This window comes from Fundulus heteroclitus, chromosome 7 (genome assembly GCF_011125445.2).
Source record: "Fundulus heteroclitus isolate FHET01 chromosome 7, MU-UCD_Fhet_4.1, whole genome shotgun sequence".
Lineage (NCBI taxonomy): Eukaryota > Metazoa > Chordata > Actinopteri > Cyprinodontiformes > Fundulidae > Fundulus > Fundulus heteroclitus.
The window spans coordinates 41800369-41821542 of record NC_046367.1 but is presented as its reverse complement, the minus strand read 5'-3'; the positions used below and the strand labels follow the sequence as shown (position 1 = coordinate 41821542).

Here is a 21174-nt window from a genome sequence, read left to right as displayed (position 1 = left end):
AGTTTGGGAGCTATTGTCAAGAAAAATCACATGATCACCCAGAAACCTAGGACACACAAAAGCATTTTTAATGAATGGAGAATTTCTGCTCTTAAACTAGGGTCATGTGACAGGGGTCATGTCAAATGTTCCAGCTGAGCAGAGCTTCTCCAACTTCTGTTGGGTGAAACCTCCCTGCAGTCATTGGGGGTAATATTGACAATAACAATCTGTTTCCCTGTGAATCCCAGCTGCTCGCTAAACCCGTTCTGGTGGTTTCCCGGTGTAGGTACCAGATCTGCTCGGGTGGTCAGATCGACTCGGGGGCCTTGCGCTTCCCGATGACATTATTATATGGCAACTCCACTCAAACAAACTACATTACACCCTCCATTTGTTACAAATTAATTTTATTTTGTTAATTTACGGTTATTTTCCAGTAACTTAATTGAGGCATGAAAACTTTTAACATCTTTTTGGAATGCTTCTGTGGTAGTCTGACAATTTATTCGGTAATTTTGCAGAAACAAAGTTACATTTAAAGAGAAATTTCCTTCCTCCAATTTAAAAAAAAAGTTGTGAAGGGAAACAACTCTTAAATACTCTTAAATAAACTCTTTTCATTTTTAACAAAAGTCTGCAGCCATTTTATCACGACATTCATCACATTAAAATCAATAATCTTTATTCCTCCTTTTTCTACTGATATTACTATGTCATTCTTTCTGATCACATTGTTTTTATTATTCCGGATGAAATTGTGATGAATTTGATACATTTTTATTGCAGTATTTGGTATATTTAAGATATGTGCTAGATAAATTAATCTGGCTATCCCTTCTGTCTTTGTTAACAATATTCTTCTAAAAATTGAGCCAACTGTCAAATATTTGTTGATTTTTTTGTAAAATGGCTTAAATATTTGTTCTGTTATTTTCAGTGTGGTCCTTGTTAATCATTAAACCTAAATATTTTACCTAGTTTTTATCAATTAAAGTGGGTTGATTATTTTTAATTGCTAAGATTTCACATTTTTCTATGTTCATCTTTAAGCCTGAAGCTGAACACAGACATGTTATCAGTGCATCAACCCTCCAGACCACTCAGGTCTTCTGGCTCCAGCCTGCTCTGCAGAACCAGAACCAGAACCGGACATGGAGAAGCAGCATTTAGTTCCTATGCTCCGCTTATCTGGAACAAACTTCCAGAAACTGCAAAAATGCTGACAGCTTATGTCTTGATTTAATCTTTTAAATCAAGATTAAAAACACATTTTTTTAGGATTGTTATAGTTAACTGTTTTATTGAAACACCTTGCCGTGGGGCTGTATTGACTTGCAACAGGTGCTTGTTACCGCCCAATAGCCAACCTCTTTTTTTTTTCTTTTTTTAGCCAACATCTTTGGCATAGCCAGGTCCACAGTTAGTGATTTTTGTCCAGTACCGGTGACGTACAAGTTGGATTAATGTGACCTGGTCGTACAGACACAGGTCGCATTTGAAAAGATCAGATTCGTATCAGAATCAGGACCACATATACAAGCGACCTGGGTTGCATTTGAAAAAATCCGATCTGTGTTGTTCAGAATGTCATGAAAAGATCAGATACAGGTCACATATGGGCAAAAAAATTGGAATTGGGTCACTTCAGGCTGCAGTGTGAACGTAACCTTAGTGAATTACCTGATAAAGTCATCACTAGTCATCACTCCCACAGCCAGAGTCACTAGTCAGACTCTGGCTGTGAGAGTTCACAGACTAACACACACAAGTACACACACATCTGACTACACTACAACACACACACACACACACACACACACACACACACACACACACACACACACACACACACACACACACGCACGCACACACGCACACACACACACACACACCACTTCTGCTGTGGTTTCTTTCCTTATTCTGATGCTTTCTTTTTGTCATGTTTTAGGTTTTTGTTTGTTTTACTTTGGACATTTCTGGACTTTTCAGTTCAGAAATGTCCAATCAGTCTCCCTCCAGCCTCCACCCTACTGTAGATCATCTCCACCTGTTGCCACTAATTAGTCTACTCAGCTCACCTGTTCACCAGCCTACATATACCTGCCTCAGCCAACTCTTGGTTGCCAGAACTTAACTTCTTGTAACAGCTTGCCCAGTTTGATGCACACTGTCTCTACCAGATCCTGTGTGCCGTTATTCATCCTCTCAATAAACATTTTAAAAATATGTAACTCTGTGTTCGGCTGAATATCGAGTTCACCAGCACTAAGCCTTACACTTTTTTAGCTGTTGTGTCAGAAAGGTCAGATCAGAGACCTCAAGCTGTAGCTTTATGAATAAAAACATTAAGCTTAGGATTTTTAGTGTCAAAGCTTGTTATAATTCAACTTAATTATGAATAGAAATAATTCCCCCATTTTTACCTGTGGTTTAGAAATGTCAGATCAGAGACCTTAAGTTGTAGCTTTGAGTAAGGTATGAATAGAAACAAATAAGCTTTAAAGTTTTAGTGATGAAGCTCATTCCAGTGAAACAATGAAACAAAAGAAGTTGTTCTAGTTGTAGCTTTAGAAAGTTGGACAAAATTACTGAAGATCAGGGCCCAGTTTCAGAAAGCTGGGTTAGTGGATATTCAATCATTTCTGGGGTAAATTCCTGCATACCCTGGCTTTTCCATTTTAGAAATCTTAAAAGCTTTACCCTGAGTCAAATTGTGACAACAAATTAATCCATGAAACAATCCTGTTACCGAGCAGAGTTGTTCGGGCTTACTCTGAGTTATTCCTCCTTTTCAGCTGAGATCTGCATAAGGAAGTGTTGGAAAAGGCATATCCTTTTCTGAAGGAGCCAGTATGCTGGAGCGCAAATACACTATAGAAATCTTTGTTGGGAGAGGCTGATCAGACAACAAATAAATGTTTTATCATTTCTGGATTAATATATTTTCAAGCGTTATTGTTTTCCGCTAGGTTGACCCCTGATAGAACAAGTTGGGTACTAAATCAGCCATACTGAATGAAAACCTTGAGAGAATATACTCCTTGTTTTGAGAACAAATAGAACTTGGAGACACAGTGTCTAGTGCCTCTGTTATCTCATAATCTGTTACATTACAAATAGTAAAAGCAATAATTTATTCTGTGTCAAATTTTAAGACTTCCAGCTCCAATTTTCCATTCACAGATTTCCCCCCAACACTGTTAGGACTACGGCACATTTCTTCACTTAAATGATGCTACCTTTACTCCAACTTAATTTATAAATATAGTCTATATGATTAATATGAAGTAAGGTTGGCACAATACACCTTCAAGAACATCAGTGTCAACTTATTTGTAGAAGGATGGATGAAGCCAAATACTGCAAAAAAGATGAATAATCATGCAGGCTGTTTAATAACTCACACCATCCAATCATTAATTGCAAATGTTGATAATAGCCAATCGATACTTTAGTTGAATGCGGTTAAACATGAGAAAAAGTTAACCATACCTGATTAAAGTATTTCATCTTGATTTGCTGTCATGTCCTTTTAATGCCTCTCAGGTGACATCTAGAAATGTAATAAATGTGACCCCACTCTCTTTTTCTGGGTGTTAAACGATTGCAAGAATGCATCTTTAGTTCTCTGTCAAATAAAATGCAGCTCACTCATGCTTTTACTTTTTCAGCAACGTAAACGTTTCAACAGCTATCCAGCAGTTCTTGTCAATTTTGGTGGCTTGCATTTGAGCAACCTGTAGTTGGAGCCCTGTTATTTTTAAGGACATGGAGGCCCATCCTATTAGGCTCATTCACATTTAGATAAAAATCAAAGACCTGATCTGTCCTGGGTAATTAGAAGCTTGGTGTGAGTGGAGTACTTGGTCACCTTAATCATGATGAGACTGCTGACGTAATCTCTTTGGAATGTGTTGGAGGACCGGACTGTAGACACTGGGGAGTCAAAAGCCCAATCCTCTCCATCTGTTTGGTAATGGCTTATCTCTTTTGACCAAGATGGCATCTTTCACCCCTCTTTAAAATCATCTGTTATTCTGTTAGAACACCTGAAAAGCTGGGTTGGCTTTTCCGGTACAGCGCCTGACTGGTTTTTATCTTTAGTCATGATCTGATATTTCCCAGAGCCCCATGAATTGTTTTCTGGTTGAGTCATTCTATGTCAGCTCCCATGATGATTAGGTCATACATGCCTTCTTGTTCAGTCCCTCTTTTGTCAGAGACTTTTCTTACAATATCAGTTTTGCTTTCAAATGCACAGACTGGTTGTTCTTGTTTTATTTTTCATGCTTTCAGCTCGTCACTTACCAGAAAAGGTTTGTGCCTTCCCCCTCTGTGGGCAGCCACCTGTCGACAAATTTAATCCTTGAAGAATGGTATCACTGGTTGGACGGATCATTGCATGCGATTGTTATCCTCATTGATTACAAGAACCTTGCACACTTGACATCTACAAAGATGTTGATGTCTACCCAGAAGAAAAAAAGAAAAGATAGGTCTATCCATTGGCAGTGCTGGTACACATCCATTGACTACAAACGTTAAATATCCATCTTTACCCATCTATCCCAGAGGACATTAAACCAATCTCGGGAACACGGAAAAGTTATGTAGTGCTTGTTGACAAACCTTTGTACCATAAATTACTTAATATGTTACTCCTCTGCTCTCGCCTATTACTTTGGATCTGTTGCTGGCAGATTTTAAAAAGAGTTCTTGCTTTTTCAGTTTTAGAAAAAAATATTTTATTTTAAACAAGCAGTTACCCTATATTCTCATGATGCTGTTGTTGTTTTTCTTCAATGTCTTCAATGCTTCATGCAAACAAGAAAAACTACATGTTAGCCTAATGTAAATCAGAACATACAACATATAACATTTGTGAGAAAATTCATGTAAACCTGGTTTTCCTCACTGAGTGACAATAAAGGATATTTCTAGTTTTTTTTTACTCTGTTCAAAAGAAAATGGAATCTGTCAGCTCAATAAACTCTCTCCCAAGAACATTTTGCTTCAAAATGGATCAGAAAGCTTTAACTTCAGTTATAAAACAGAATGTTTTACTCATTATTTGAGATGGAGGCAGATGAACTATTGGAAGTAAACGGTAAAATACGTATTCTTATAACATTGTTACAGTACCTTTTGTTGACGGACTTCAGTATTTCTTCTCTAGTTTTTAATTTAGATCTGTTGATAAAATACATAGAATAATGAAGCTTCTTGATTTATCTAAAGAGGATTTTAAACTATTTAGTGTTTTGAAATAAAAGATCATATATTTACATTATTGCATGGTGTGGATTAAAGTGCCATCCATTTGTTCAACTCTTCAAAATGACTTTTGATACCACCCATGAGATCACATATTCTTTAATTAAAGAAGCATTGCACAAGTTGTAGACATATGCCCCCTCTGGTAAAGAGTTGAAATGACAACAGTGTTGTGCACATGTGTGGGAGAACTGGAACAGCATATGCCGCTGTGACTGCACAGGTTTTTGTTTGGTGGCGTAATGTTTGCTGAGATAAGAAAGTTATAAATATAGATGTTAGCCCATGTTTTCTTGCTAATGCATCAGTGGCAGTTGAAATTCAACAAAGTATGCAAGTGAACAAGAGCGTGGAGCGTGTCACACCCATGCCCAGAGGATTTAGCCTGAATCACTCTCTCACGAACTGACTAATGGAGCCTGGAGGCATCTGCAATAAATAGTGGAAAACTCCTTCAACTTGTTGGGCAATTGTAAAGGCATGCTAGAAAGAAAATTTAGAATATTTAACCGTTAAACTTGAGCAATGCACCTTTAAACTAGCAATAATAGAATCAGCATGGAGTTGCTGGATTAAGTACACACTTAGATATAAAAGACTTTTCTTCAACAGTGCTCTGCTTATTCACAGAAATGTGATTGATAATAATGTGTCCCCTGGCTGTAATCCAGCAGTATATGAAATGTTTTTTTAATAAATTGCAGTGATGAGATCCGCCTCATAAAAATACCAACCAAACAAAAGATTTTCCAGAATTCCCCTTTATTTTACCTCCCATGTACATAGATAACAGGCTACCACTCCCACTGTTTCAATATGTTGTCAAAATGTCTTTATAATAAATTGCAAACATAATTGCAATTATTTTTTAACTTATTTCATCCAAAAAATTCACTCTGAAACTTTAATTTAAAGTATTTACCTGAAGTTACCAACAGCAATCTGAGCTTCTGTTCCTTTGACTTGTCTTGTGCAAAGTGAATGCGTAAGCCAGATGACATTCCTGATCATTAAGATTCAACTTTTGTGGGTTGGACTTTCAGTCAGTGCGTCCCAGTTAGATAAATATGTTTAACTGAAACATTTACTTCTCAGTCCTTTTCTTCAACGCAACGTGCATGATCTGTTCCTAAAATGGGGGAATCTTATATCATTGCGATAGACTTTGGAACAGCATACAGTGGTTACGCTTTCAGTTTGACATCGAGACAAGAAGAAGTAGATCTCCATGTGAAATTCTGGGGTGAAGAAGTTGGACGAGAAACTCCAAAGACACCTACCTGCATTCTGTTTGATGAAAATGAAGAATTTGTCAGTTTTGGATATAAAGCAATGCAGACATATTTAAAAAAAAGCGAAGAATCCAAAAGACAGTTCTTCTTCAATTGTTTTAAGATGTTGCTATACGACAAAGTAAGTAAAAACACTTCTCAACAATTATATCTCTGGGATTTTAAGTTAAAATCTTGGGTCCGTGCAACAAAATTCTGACACTGGTTTTCTTATCATTTATATTTTTTGAGGTGTTTTTTGGGTTATAAGCCTTACTTGCAGTTTTATTTTATGTTTATGTTACAGTTTCTTGTATGCTACTGTAAATCAATGATGAAAAGCATTAGGGCAGCTGTGACTTAATAGGTTGAGTAATCTTGAAATTGGAAAGTTGTGGGCTTGATTCCAGCTTCCCCTTGTCGATGTGCCCCTGGGCAAGGCACTTAACCCCATGTTGCCAACCGAGCTGTGTCTCGGTGTATGAATGTGTGTTTGTGTTAGTGAATGTGGCTCTAGTGTGCAGTGCTTTGGGTGGTCAGTATTCCTGGAAAATTGCTATATAAGTTCCTTCCTTTGTCAAATTGTTTCTGTCTTGTCGGTCAATCTCCCCTTGGTGCCATAATAAAAAAAGTAATCTTGAATTCATCTGTATTTGGCCGAGTTCTACAAAATTTGTAAGAAAACAACTTTAATTGGTTTTGAGACTTTAACATGAGTGATCTAATATAATTATCAACCTTGTTCAGACAATCACTACCGACCTGACAATTAAAGCACCCAATGGGAAGGAAATGAAAGCTCTGAAGGTTTTTGCAGAGGCTCTGAGATTCCTGAAGGAAGATGCTCTAAAAACCATTGAACAAAACACTGGAGGAAAGAAATTCACAGAATCTGACTTCACCTGGGTGCTGACTATTCCTACCATCTGGGATAATTCAGCTAAGCAGTTCATGAGAGAAGCTGCAACTAAGGTAATCTGTTTAGACACTACAGTGTTAACATGTCCTACTTCTTGAAAAATGTATTTATTTTCTCGTTGTCTGCAGGCAGGTATTGTGAGAAATGGAACTGGAAACAATCTGGTGTTTGCTCTTGAACCAGAAGCAGCTTCAGTCCATTGTAAAAAACTGCCACCTGAGGGTTTCATAGCAGAAAAACAGGGAGGAAACAAACTTGACCAATCTCCAGGAACTCGTTACATCGTTGTTGATTGTGGAGGTATGGGATTTTCAATGGTGGCTGTTTTCAATTAATAAGATGGCATTATAAGAAATACTGAAAGAGATGTAATTAAATGTAAATATTTGTAGTTATGTATATTTGTGAGTATTTTTTTTCTTGAAAATGAGTCAAGAGTGGAAGTCATCATTGTTATTATAACTTTATTCAAAACATAACTCGGTCTATATAGAAATATAATAGTAACATTTGTAAAGAAATAAAAATAATAATCTAAATTAAAATAGTCACAAAATTACAAATAGGCCAAAACGTTGGTGGTTTCACATTTTAGATTTAAAGGTAAAACATAATGCAAAATCCAATTTTTTTAGCCTTTGAACACATTTTATTGTGTTCTTGGAATCTCCAGTTTTCTCCATTCTCCAATATATTCTTTTTTTGTTTGTATTTTTTCTTTTCTATTAACAATTACGTCTCAGTGTATGCTGCAGAATTGCTAAACAACTTCGTGGGCGTCCAGTTAGCTAATTTCACAAAGGCACCATTTCAAACATGTTTTTGCTTCAATTGTCCACTTCATATAGGCAGCAACTGAAAGATTTAAATGTGAAAAGGAAGAGGTTAAAAGCACAATATAGCCCCTTTTAACCAGATTGACTTTTGCGGAGGGTTCAGTCAGTTATAAAATTCTGTTATTTTTAGAGTCAGTTAATCTACACATGCAACAGCACATAAGGTTATGTAATAGGGCAAAAAAGTGGAAATACCACACCAGCAAATAACTGACTTGTAATAGTTCATATTGGCCTCCTAAAAAACATCTTCAATCTGTCATTATAAGCACTTTCAGTTTATGCGTACTACTTTGCTTGTAACCCTTACACAAATGGGCAGTATACAAAGTGCCAATTTCATTGAGACAGAACATATCCTGCACTTGCATACAAGCATATCATTGTGTTCATATATTAAACAACATTGTCTATGAATTTCCAGGTCATCATCCAGGTCAGTTATATAATGACACAATTACTTAACAGCAGCACACACTTTAAAAATAGCAACAGATAAAGAGAATTCAGGAAATACCAGTTTTGAATTCTTCCTGCATCTTATAATCATGATGTTACTCTTCTGTGTGTTGTACATGATGTCAAACTCCTAGCCATATTGTGAGCAGACCCTTAATAACTGTTGAAGACCAGCACGACACGCATTAAAAATAACCAAATGATCTGCATACATCAGGTGGTTATTTATGGTCCCACCAGCAACACACCTTGTCTCACAATCTTTATAAGTCATTCATGTAAACATTAAAAGAATAGGAGACAAAATGCTTCCCTGTGGGACACCATTTCTTATTCTGAAAGAGGATGACACACAGCTACCCCATCTAAAATACATTAACCAATGGGTGTATGAAAAAGAAAAAAAAACATGTTATATGTTCTATTATATAACTTATAAAATTATGCAATCAAAGGCTTTTGAGGCATCAATAAAACACAAACAAAATGTGGAATTGTGTCTGTTATACAAATCTAAAATATCATTCAAAGCAAAAACACAGCTCTGTGGTTTAGATTTAAACCCAATCGGGTTGTCATAGGTAAGGAGGAAATGATATGAAATAAATAGAATAGAATAAAATAGAACTACATTAATTGTTCCACAACGGGACATTCAGGTGTGGCAGGGGCTGTTCTAGACCAAATTTACCAGGGGGGCCAAGGTGGGGCCAGTGTTTTTTCACAGGGGCACAGAACAAAAAAATAAAAAAAATAAAAAAAAATGGCAATATTTAACTGTGTAATAATATTAAGTGAGCCACTTGTGGCTCTGGAACCGCACGTTTTAGACCCCTGACCTAGCAGTTGAAAACTTTGCCCCCTGCTCAATATGGCTAAAGCTATACTAAAACATCTTAAGTTTTAAATTCTTTTTAGAGTAAAGCTGTATAGGTAAAAAAATAATATTGGTCAAAGTGACCAATCAGTTATGGTTTCTTTGCCAATGCAAATAATTATGAGAAGTTTATTTAACATCATGCTTTTAGTACAGGGGCCATAACAGGGGGCAGGGCCATTTCTACAGGGGCATGGGCCCCTCTTGGCCCCTGTCTAGAACCGCCCCTGGCAGTGACATAAACAAATAGACAGAAGACTTACAAACAAGATTAATTAATATGGAAAAGCTCAATTTAAAACTGGAAACCCAGTTCTCTGCATTGTTGATGGTTTTACAGCAATCCCTCATACTGAGCATGCATGAAGCGACAGTGGAAAGGAAAACTCCAGCAGAACCAGAACCAGGCTCAGTGTGAATGGCCATCGGCCTCAGCCGACTGGGGGTTAGAGAAGACAGAGCAGAGACACAAAAGCACACATTGATTCAGGAATTTTTGTCTATATTGTATAGTAACTGCAGTTGATCTGCCTCCCTGAATGATATCACAGCTAACAGAACCTCAGACCAGGTGAGCCTAAGATGAAGAGAAAAAAAACAGAGAACAAAAATTACAAAATTAAAATAACAACAAAGGATAAAGGAAATTGGATTTTAATTATTTGGGCTCTAAAACAAGTGACTATGAACATGCATTATAAATAGAACAGCTCTTGCTGCTGTGCTGCAAGCACCATGAACTGTATGAAATATCCCTCCGTCCCGCCACATACACACATACTCCCTCCCTCCATTTTCTCCACTCCACCTGGTAATTGGCATGCCGATGTAGCCTCTCATGTTCTCCAGGTTATTACTTATTTTTATATTCTTGATTACTTTTTCTTCCCTCTTGCTGGTCAAAGAGTAAGGATGGTCCTTCATATCAACAGAAAATGGCAAATAGAATGATCTGCTGCATCAGATAATACCTTTTAACACACTTCAATACTTTATATTAGTGCTCCTGCCACATCTGAGTAATCTCTTCTGTATCATTTACATCTTCCACTTTTGCTGGCTGATATGTTTCAGAATAATACATTTTCGTTATTTCCTTCCAGAAATCATGCATGCAGTTACTTTGCATTTTCCTTGCAAGCAAATATGACTTTGTGTCTTCATTCCTTTAATAAAATGTAGGTAAAATTCACATTACTATACTGAAAGAGAAGACCAGGTTCCTCACCATGAAATTCATTTAGCTATGTTCAACTTAGTCTAATACAATGCTGTAACAGCGACAAGGAACCACTCTATAATACTTTCACACAACGAGCAAAGCTTTACACGTTTTGAGGTTTTACAGTTAATATCATGACATGCAGCAGCATCCTTTGCAGTATGTTTATTATTTTAAATAATAATATTGTCTTAAAGCCATAATATAAAAAATGTATTTGTAAAAATAATGAGGAAACTGTCCAACAAGACTCACTAGGTTTGTAATTAGTTTCTTCCCTGTATCACGATACAAAATTCCTAAAAACAACACACCAAACACCCATTTAACGAGGTGCGGATCAGATAAACCCACCAATGAGGGAAAGACTGGGTGAGAGCATGCCATTGAGAAAAGAAAGCTATAATTGCAAATCATGAATCAGGATTTGTTTTACCAAGTATTTGTATCTATCCAGCCATTAAAACATACACCTAAAATTGTACAAACACAATCACTGAATCACTGACTCATAAATTTGTTTGTTTGGGTTTTCTTGATTAATATGTTGAAAAAAAGTGTGCAGAACTATTTAGAGCAAAACAATTCGTTATTCATTACCTCTGTGTGTTTCAGGAGGAACCATTGACATCACTGTTCATGAAGTCCTTAAAGGAGGAGTTCTAAAGGAGCTTCACAAGGCCTCTGGGAATGATATAGCTGGACAAAGAGTGGACAGAAAATTCAAAGAGTTCCTCAGAGACACATTCTCTGCTGAAGTCTGGGATGAATATGAAGAAAAGTGCCCTCATGAGGTTGCAAGTATAATGTATGACTTCACACTTTTCAAAAAAAATGATGAGGATATAGAAATCATCTGTCCACTGAATCTGGGAATGATGGCTCAGAAAAAACAAAACATGGAGGAGTTCTTTAAACATGTGCAAGGAGCATCTTGGGATGAGGGGTCGATCAACATATCAAAGCAGAAATTGAGAACTTTCTTTGAAGAGAGTCTAAAGAGCATCACTCTGAGTCTTACAGAGATCTTGAACAAAGGATTCAAAATTGACTACATTCTATTAGTGGGAGGTTTTGCTGAAAGTCAGATTCTACAGAAACACATTCATGATGAGTTTATTGATAACTGCAAAGTTCTGTGTCCATTTAGACCCCAAGAAATTATTATGAAGGGTGCTGTAGAGTTTGGAAGAAACCAAGGTGTAGTGGCATCAAGGAAAAGTGCCTATACCTATGGATTATGTGTCTCAGAGCCCTTTAGTGAGTCAAAGCACAGGGCAGACAAGAAATACACAACCAATGAGGGTTACTGGTGTACCGATGTTTTTAGCAAACTGGTTGAAATTGATGAGGATGTTGGTTGGAATAAAACAAGAAAGGTACACGCATGTCCTGCAGAAAGACATCAAAAACAAATAACTCTTGCATTTTACCGCACAAAGAAGAAAAACGTAATGTATGTGGATGAGCCAGAAGTGGAAAAAGTTGGCTCAGTTGTTGTTCAGTCGCCTGACACAACACTTGGAATTAAGCGTGTGATCGACCTAAAAATAAAGTTTGGGTTCACAGAAATGACAGCATCAGCCACTGACAGAAAGTCAAGCTCAGTATACACAGTGAAACTAGACTTCATGACAAAATAAATATGTTGTACAAAAAAAAAACAGAACATGAAACAAATAAGATGCATAGTGCAAAAAAATAACAAATAAAGACAGGCCCTTTTATAATATAATACAGGAAAATATGTTCAACATACAATACCAAATAATTAAAAAAATCTTGTTTCAAATAATAACCCCAGTGTACTTCATCCTAAAAAAGAAAACGGAAACAGTTTACAAGTATACTTGATAATATTCCTAAATAGCATTATAAAAGTGACTTTGTCCTATTAGGAGACACAGAAAACTGAAAAGTGATCTGGCCAAATAAATGTGATTCATAATTGGATATTTAATATGTTTTTCTCTACTTTAAAACATGGCCACCCTGTCTCTTCTTAATTTTGAAGTAATAAAATGAAAAGTAATCCAGGTCTTTATGGCATCAAGACATCAAGTATTCAAGTTTAAGATCACTTTATTGATTCCAATAGGATAATTATTGTCCATTTGAACACAAAATACAGTAAAAATTTCAATATTTTAAAATAAAAAGTAAAACAGAATAAAAAAGAATACAAAATACTGTATAATTGTATAGTTTCTAGTTGAACATATTATCCTGATACCAGATACACGACTTTATAACCTGCCATCCTCCTTGCTTTTATAAACTGATACAGAAATATTGGTAAAAGTGATGCAACAGTGATTTGAATAACTATACATGCCCAGCTCCTTGTTTTTTCTTTTCTCTTTTTTGTTATATATTTTCAGTATTTAATTTTGTTTTATGCAATTTAATGTCCATGTGCACTTTTTGGTAATAGTTTATGAAGGGTGTGACTGTCACAAGGCAGAATGCTCTGTACTTTTATCCTATCTGTATTTACTGGATTTGCCAGGCTTTATGAATATAGTTGAGTACCATCAGCATATTAAAACAATTATTACAGGGATACTGTAAGAAGAGACTTATGAATTGTGGAATGTATTAACTTTAATCCGTTTTTATACACTTTTATGAAGGTTCAATATGCTGTTATATGCTTTTATATGCTTCAAAGTAGAATGTGAATAAGGGTAAGATGCACTGTTGCACCGTTTACTGTTGCAAGGTAGCAGAAGAGAGAGTCTCAAGAACAAAAGGTTTCAACGGAAGGAAAATACAAATCCATAAAAGGTAAAGGTAGCTGTTAGGGAGTAGAAACCGATAATGTGTACGTCATTTGCTTGTGTGACTCTGTGAAATCATCCTTTGAAGTTAAATAAAAATAGCCTGAGCGGCAGAGAGAGCCAGAGTTGCTGCCCTCAGAGGCTGGCAGGTGCATCTCTCCCTTCGCGAAGGTGAAACTGAATTCTGTGTCCATGGCTGAGTTATTGTTGCACTTTTGAGTAAGTCCTGCACAACGAATCAACGAACCCGGAGAAGCAAGACGGCTTCAACAGAAGATAGAAATTGAAAAGTTATACAAATAATATAAGGATACCATGTTGTCTTTGTGCTTTGGAAAAAAAACATTGCCATGAAATAATTTTATGACCTAAATAGTAAGCAGCCTTAATAATTATTATAGTTATTCTCTGTGATACTTTCCTTGTCTCTCTCTCTCTCTGTGCATATATATATATATATATATATATATATATATATATATATATATATATATATATATATATATATATATATATATATATAAATAATTCTAACTGTCACGTTGCATTGATCTATTTTTAATTTCAATTAAATATAATAACCTAAATGTATATACCTTCTCATCAGTGTTGGAATTACTGACTATGAATGTTTAAAAACCACAAGGAGACGTTCATGTTCATGATCCAATGAGTTCTGTTGTAGCTTTCCTTTTTGGTCTCATTTTATATCTTTATGTTGTTCTATTATATCTCAGTGTTCCTTGGAATTGTATTTTGGTTGATTCATTTAACTCCCCATAAACGTCAGGTCAAGCTTGCCGTCATGTTCAGTCACTCTCTTGTCAGATCCTTTGTTACAATGCCAGTTCTCTTTTGCATTCAAGTCTTTTACGGGTCTGCTTGTTTTAAATAGATATTTTACACAAAATAATTCCGCTATCCTCTTTCCTATGTTTGTGTCCAACTCCACACAGGAAGAAAATATAGGATTATTCAAGAAAGTGGTGTATGTTAAAGACCTGGCAGAGGCTATTTTACAGTCAAATTCAATAAATTTGAATATTATTTAAAAGTTCACTGATTTCAGTAACTCAATAAACTAATGGAAATCCATTTTTAAGGATTAACAGATAATTATTATGTTTTAAGGAGTAATAAAAGTATGTTTAATACTGCCTTAAAGGCTGTTTCTTTATTTTTATAAAAGGTGCTTTTAATCTGATAAACAAGTTTTATAGAGATACCACCATATTTAATAAATTCAGATTTTTTTTTTTTTTTATTACTTAGAGCACAGGAGCACTGCCACATTGCTACTCTCACAGCTGCAGGTGCATAGTGATACGCCATACTGTGTCGGTCTACTATTTTGCATGCTAACGATATGAGTGCCCCCTCCCAACATGAAAAAGAAAAGAAGGGAAGACATTGGAGCAGATAGTGGGGTAAATTAGCCAATATTCCAAAAAGAAAGCAGAAAGAAATTGGTGGGCCAGAAAAACTTAGGGAGAAAAAGAAGTAAAAGTTGCTGCAGGATGCAGCCAAATGCACCAAGTTGATTGATATTCTCCGTGGTGGAGGGGTCAATGACTACAGTAGACTCAGCAGCAGGGCTTCCACATGTAAGCAGGCACTGTCTACATGGCTCTATCATCCCGTACCAGACTTGGCATAGGTCTACAGCGTGTTTGTGTTTTTAGATGTGTTAGGGGCATACAGAACATCAAAGGAAGCCTATGAGCAATGTTACTCTGTACGTGCATAAATAATATGTTTCATCAATTAAAATCAATCCATATGTCTGAGCAGAAAAGGCCCTCAAGCCTGTATGAAAAGCCCTGACTAGGTCAATGTAAGGATGGAGTTAACTTACACATGTGTATTTTACAGACAACAGTGGGGCAGTGGGCAATGCTCTTGTCTTGCAGTAAGAAGGTCCTAGCCTCGTGAGACCATCCTGATCTCGCGAGCTTTCAAGGTTTCACTCGCAGATCAGTCTGGCTACTCTCCGTTAAAGAAAATTTGGAGCCGTTCACCAAACGAACGTCCAATCAGCGTTGGCTTTGAGGCGGGTTGAGGTGTGACGCAACGGGAAGCGCGACAGTTCAGTCTAAAGAACATGGCGGCTTCAGCCGATGAAACTAGCGTTAGCGCGGCTATCGAGCAAGTTTTATCGGAATTACAGAGTATTTCTTTGCTGAGCTAACGAGCCTTTACCTGCAGCAGCAAGAGTAGCTTGGCTTGTGGTTGTGTTTTCGTCGTCGCTCTGTTACGAGCAACAACGAATCTGATTGGTTCATTTGGCCCGTCTATCACCAACATAGGCCAATCAGCTAACCAGTATTTTCGCCCCTTCCCAAAATTACTTCAACGGAAGGTTTCCAGATGGATATGCGAAGCAAATCTATCTGGCGGAGTCAGGTAAAGAAGATCCTGGGTTGGAGTCCAAACCTGGGTCTTGCTGCATGGGTCCTGACTTTGGTTGTATGTCCTGTCTGTCTCTGTGTTGCCCTCTGACAGACTGGTGTCCAGTCCAGGGTGTACTCTGCCTCTTGCTCTTTGACAGCTGGAGATAGGCACCAGCACCCCTTGTGACCTCAAAAAGAATAAGCGTGTAGGATAATGGCTGGACCTCTGCATTTGAAAGTAGGAAATTATCTTTTTTGTTGTTGTTCATAGAGGGTTTCTAAATAAGTTGTTTTCATCAACTAAGTCTGTAATATTTTATCTTAAATACATTTTTGTGATGACTGATGTGACAGGAACCAGCTTAACCTGGCCAGTAAAACCAGTCATCAGTTCTTAACTTCCAGTAGGAGGTGTCCTGTTCCCGTCATTAAAGGGCTTACTTGTTGCCAGGAAATTTTAAAAGTTGATCTACCAGTAATTATATGATTAGCTTGGGAGTAAAATTATTTGTAGTTTAATTTACTTTGATTAAGATTATTATAGAAAACACTACTTTGAACAAGAGTAAGGGAACACCCTCAGGGACCCCAGACTTTTTATTATAAAGATGAATTTATCCCCCTCTCCTAGTTCATGCTGTAAAACTGTACAGTACAAAGAGAGGTAACCAAGAAAAAGCTCACAGCAAAACGAAACACTTTCCATGTATTCCCCTTATGTGGTTAAACATTTTTTTATACCTTTAAAGTTGGCTGCTTTCCAGAATAATGTCAGAACTGTCTTTAATTAGGGAGTTGATTACGTGAAACACTGTGACTCATCAAAAGTCTTTTGTTAAGACTTTTCCTTCTGGTAAACATGTTAAGGAAAATGCTTAATTTATCCATGGTTTCTCAATATTTTTAAGTTAATTTAAGAACTTTGACCAGATCTTTTTTACATTGCAGCTTCAGTTCAAATGTATGACTATCACAACTTTCTCATGATAGTCTTTCTGGTTCAAAATCACTGTCCACCTTCCTCTGTCTGCTGGGAAGATGATGATGTTCTTCTTCACAGTGATTCTGAAACAGAAAGACTATCATGAGAAAGTTATGAGACTCCTGAGCGACTTAACCAGATATGAGCTTGTAAAAAGAGATCCAGGAAGTGGTTACAAAACATGCCAGGACTTTGAATTGTTTTTTTACTGTAATGTGCTAAAGAAATTAACTTGCCTTGGCTTGCCTAAAACATTTTGGGGTGTGACAAGGCATTGACTGTATTCTACACTAGGCTGTACCCGGGTGTGGTTTTCTCAAAATTCACAAATAAGATGTACTGGTAAGACCAGTTGTTAGCATGATTAATTCCTACAATGATTGTAAATATCTGCCGTCTTAACTCAGTCCTTTAGTTGGCTGCCCAGAACACCATATATAGAACACCATGGACTTTTTGCACAAGGTGAGGGATGTCATCATGAAGACAGATGAAACTATGGTCTCCTTTGATGTTATATCACTCTTTACATGCATTCCTGTTGATGAGGTGGTGGATATGGTCTGTGCAAGGTTAGAATCAGACACCACCCTTAGCTGCAGAAGCACTCTTTCTACAGAGCAACTGCGCCAACTCCTGAAAATGTGCCTACAGTCAACCTATGTCACATATGTGGAGCAGTATTATAGGCAGAAACATGGGTGTTGTAAAGGATCCCCAGTTTCTCCTATTGTTGCAAACCTGCTGAGGTAGAAGGTAAAAAAGAGAACTTTAGCGTTCTTTTCAGGGACACCATCTAGCCACTGGTTCAGGTATGTTGATGACACCTGGATTAAAAGTATATCTCAGGAAGTCCACAATTTCACTGATCACATGACCTCTGTATAAATATATAAAGTTCACACAAGACCAGTGTTCCCTCTAAACTGCGTGGGTGAGCAATCACGTATGGAATCTGGATGTAAATATAATCCAAGCTGAACTGTTTACAAAACAATGTTAAAACAAAGTTATTTTATACCATTTTGCAACTGTGGTGAGATTGTGTTCCACTGTCTGCTGTGTGAGCGCCAGGTGCTGATTGGAGCGCACCATTGATTGATGGGTAGGGCAGACGCCTTTATGGTAGGGCAGATTGCAGTGTGCGTCTTTGTTCCGGGCCTTGTTTCAGAAAGAATGGCCAAACTACCCTGAGCAGAAAGCTGCTGCACTTAGCAGTTCTACCTCACTCTGTCATCCTCAGGGTTTCCAGTTTCAGAACAGGCGATTTCAGTCAAGAAATCAAACACAGCGTCTGATCAACCCTGAATTGAACGCGAGCACAAGCTAGAAAGAAACCCTTATCAGTTTCCCGCGGGTGGAATTAGAAATCTTTAAAGAAGACATATGGAGAATATTAAAACATAACAAACAATGCTTTTGCTGCAGAAAAGAGTGTTGGCAGCAGAGAATAGCTGAAAAAGTCAATGCATGATTTATATGAGAGTTATTTGACAGAGACTCAAGCTGTTATTCTCACATTTCACTCCTCCAACAAAAATAGAGGAGGGGCGGGGGTGGGCATTGATTACGAAAGGCATTGAAAGGACGTGGCAGAATATCACAGCTCTAAAAAAGCCCAAGACTGTTGTCTTTTTCATCTAATCAGGCTAAATCAGTTTTATCTAAACTAAATAATCTAAAATAAATCATTGCTGTAACTTGATTGTTTTAGTAAGCCATGTAGCTTGTTATAATCTCAGGTTTTGGACAGGCGTAATGTAGCCTCAGTGTGTGATGGTGCTCACAGAGGTCAAGTGATCGCTCAGGGAGTATGTGTGTTTGCTCAGACACATGAAAAGATAGGGGGTACATTGCACATGAGGATGTAAAAAACAACAGGTTGGCTTTTCTGGACTGTGACGTTTCTGTCTCAGACTAACCCACTGTTGTGCAATTATACACTGTTTAAATTATTTAATGTTATTAAATAACTCTCTGTCTGTTAAGTATTGTCTTGTCATGATCAGCTCTTAAGCTGATATCAAGACAATGGTTGAAAGGGATGAATTCGAGCACTAGCGATCTTTTAACAGCAAAACATGTACACACATAGAATAAAGGAGTGACAACTTCTTTTCAAGTTCAAGAATTTAATAACAGAAATAAAATAAACATCCAGAGAACATCACTATGCAATGTTGTTTATCTGAATTAACACAATTTTTCTATCAATAAATCCTCTCTACTAGGCTAGTGAAACTTAACTAAACTACTAAGCAAAATGAAGATAAAAAAGAAGCTAAGCGAAGGAACTATTTACATGCAAAACAAACAAAGACAAAACAAAAGTGGTTGATCATAATCAGAATAATTCAGTGAATCCTTGTTACTCCATTCCAAAAAGCATGGAATGGAGTAACAAAACAACAACATTTGGTTTCAATCCATTCACAATGCAAAGCCCAAGTTAGCCAGAACATTTAGTGAGTAAATACTATTCTGAAGACTGATTTGTACAGTAAAATCATTTAACCTTATGACAGCCGATCTTATTAAAGCGATTCTACCTCCGGGCGCTAGGGGTCGCTGTAGCGGTCCGTTGCTACCCTGATTAAAGCCTATAGTTATCAAAATTGCCTTTAAAACCAGCATTAATATTCCATATTAATAAGGCTCATAACACCATCGAAGGACGGCGGAGCAGAAAGGCGAAACCTTATGCTTTAAAAACAAGCTCCTTTTGAAATGTCTGGAACCGGATGTTAGCAGGAGCTAATAGCATTAAGGCTACCGTGAGCTACCTTCATTAGCCCTTTGTTCTAAAGACCATGTGTACAACGGTTTACAAGACATTTCCCAATAAACCTTTTAACTTCTCCCACAGATCTTTCTGCCGAAACCTGTCTTTTGCCTCGTGTGAGTTTTGTCCAATTTGGCCATTCCAGGACGTAAAAGCAGGGAGAATCTTTGGTTTCTACCTGGCAGGCTAGCGCTTAGCTCTGCAGCACCATGTGGTCGGGGTCGGAGGCCTGGTCTCTGCCACGTTCTCTGACCTGGTTGCAGTCACGATTTGAGCTGGTCCTCCTGAGCACTCCAAAGTGGGTTCTGCTGCTGGCTTTTCAGCTCCATCTGGGGTTCGCTTCCCTGTAAGGGCTGAAAAGAATAAGCAAAGCTGTTTTTGGCAAGCAGGATCCCTTCCTCCTGCTCCTCATGCTGAGGTTGAGACAGCAGACTTAACTTTGATTTGCTCTGACATGTTCTGCGGGCGACGAGAAGTTCCCCCAGGTGCTGGTTGTGTGTCGGTCAGGCCCGTGCCAGGGACCATGGTTCGAGATAGCCTTCTCCTGGTCTGGTTCAGGGAGAGGTGGTCTGAGAGATCTGCTGAAGAGTTGGGGTGGGAGCCCCCCTAAGGGCTCCAGCCAGAAGTAGAAGTCTCCTGAAAAGTGTCTGAAGAGTGTGGGAGCTACAGAAGTGTGCTGTGACTATCTCTGGGGAGTGGTCACAGCTGACATCCTGCTGAGAGAGAGGAGGGGCCGTCTCTTCCGTTCATGTCCCCCCATGTCTGCAGCAGAACAGAATTTGTCTGTTACCTTCTCCATACTACTGTTCAGAATTCAATCCGAGATCAATTATTCATCATGGCGTTATTATGGCATAACACCACACAGATCAGTAGTTGCAGTTTGAGTCCCATCAATCAATGGAGCACAATTTCCGAGTCATCAGGATTCTACATCACAGAGCAGATAATATCTTCACAAACCCAGGAGCCAAGGAGAAGGAGAAATCACACACAAGACAGGCCCTAGACTAGAGCGATGTAGAAGAAGTTGAAGAAGGCGCCCGCCTGGTGGTGCGTATAACTGAGGTTATTGAATTGTTACTTGTAAAAAAAAAAAAAAAAAAAGCGAGTAGGCTGAAGTTGTTCGGTCTTTTTTACATAATTTGGACTTTGGGGTTGTTGCCGGTCTGAGGTGATTTGCGAAAAATCTATAAGACCTACAGCAATGAGGGATACATTTCATGAATCCAGACAGAAATACCTACGTTTTGATGTATAATTTGTGCATGTAGAGTGAAAATTGAGCGAGTAGGCTAAAGTTGTTTGTTGTTTTTTTAGACAATTTTGTCACCAGGGTAGGTGAAAATGGTGTGATGAAAAAAATCTGTAAGTCCTACACCAATGAGGTTTACATTTTC

The 21174-nt window shown here is 37.6% G+C and overlaps 1 protein-coding gene and 1 long non-coding RNA gene across 2 annotated transcripts; one reads left to right on the top strand and one right to left on the bottom strand.

Moving 5' to 3' along the window:
- Nucleotides 1-4765: 4765 nt before the first annotated feature.
- On the bottom strand, nucleotides 4766-6228 carry LOC118563777. Its single transcript, XR_004931428.1, has 3 exons — nucleotides 6179-6228; nucleotides 5125-5172; nucleotides 4766-4796 (listed from the first exon to the last, which is right to left on the bottom strand). It is a non-coding gene; the product is annotated as an uncharacterized LOC118563777 (long non-coding RNA).
- Nucleotides 6229-6390: 162 nt separating this feature from the next.
- LOC118563566 (heat shock 70 kDa protein 12A-like) lies at nucleotides 6391-20403 on the top strand. The gene is made up of 5 exons (XM_036138660.1): nucleotides 6391-6669; nucleotides 7275-7499; nucleotides 7575-7746; nucleotides 11456-12199; nucleotides 20282-20403. The coding sequence occupies exons 1-5, from the start codon at nucleotides 6391-6393 to the stop codon at nucleotides 20401-20403; spliced, it is 1542 nt and encodes a 513-aa protein (XP_035994553.1).
- Nucleotides 20404-21174: the final 771 nt, after the last annotated feature.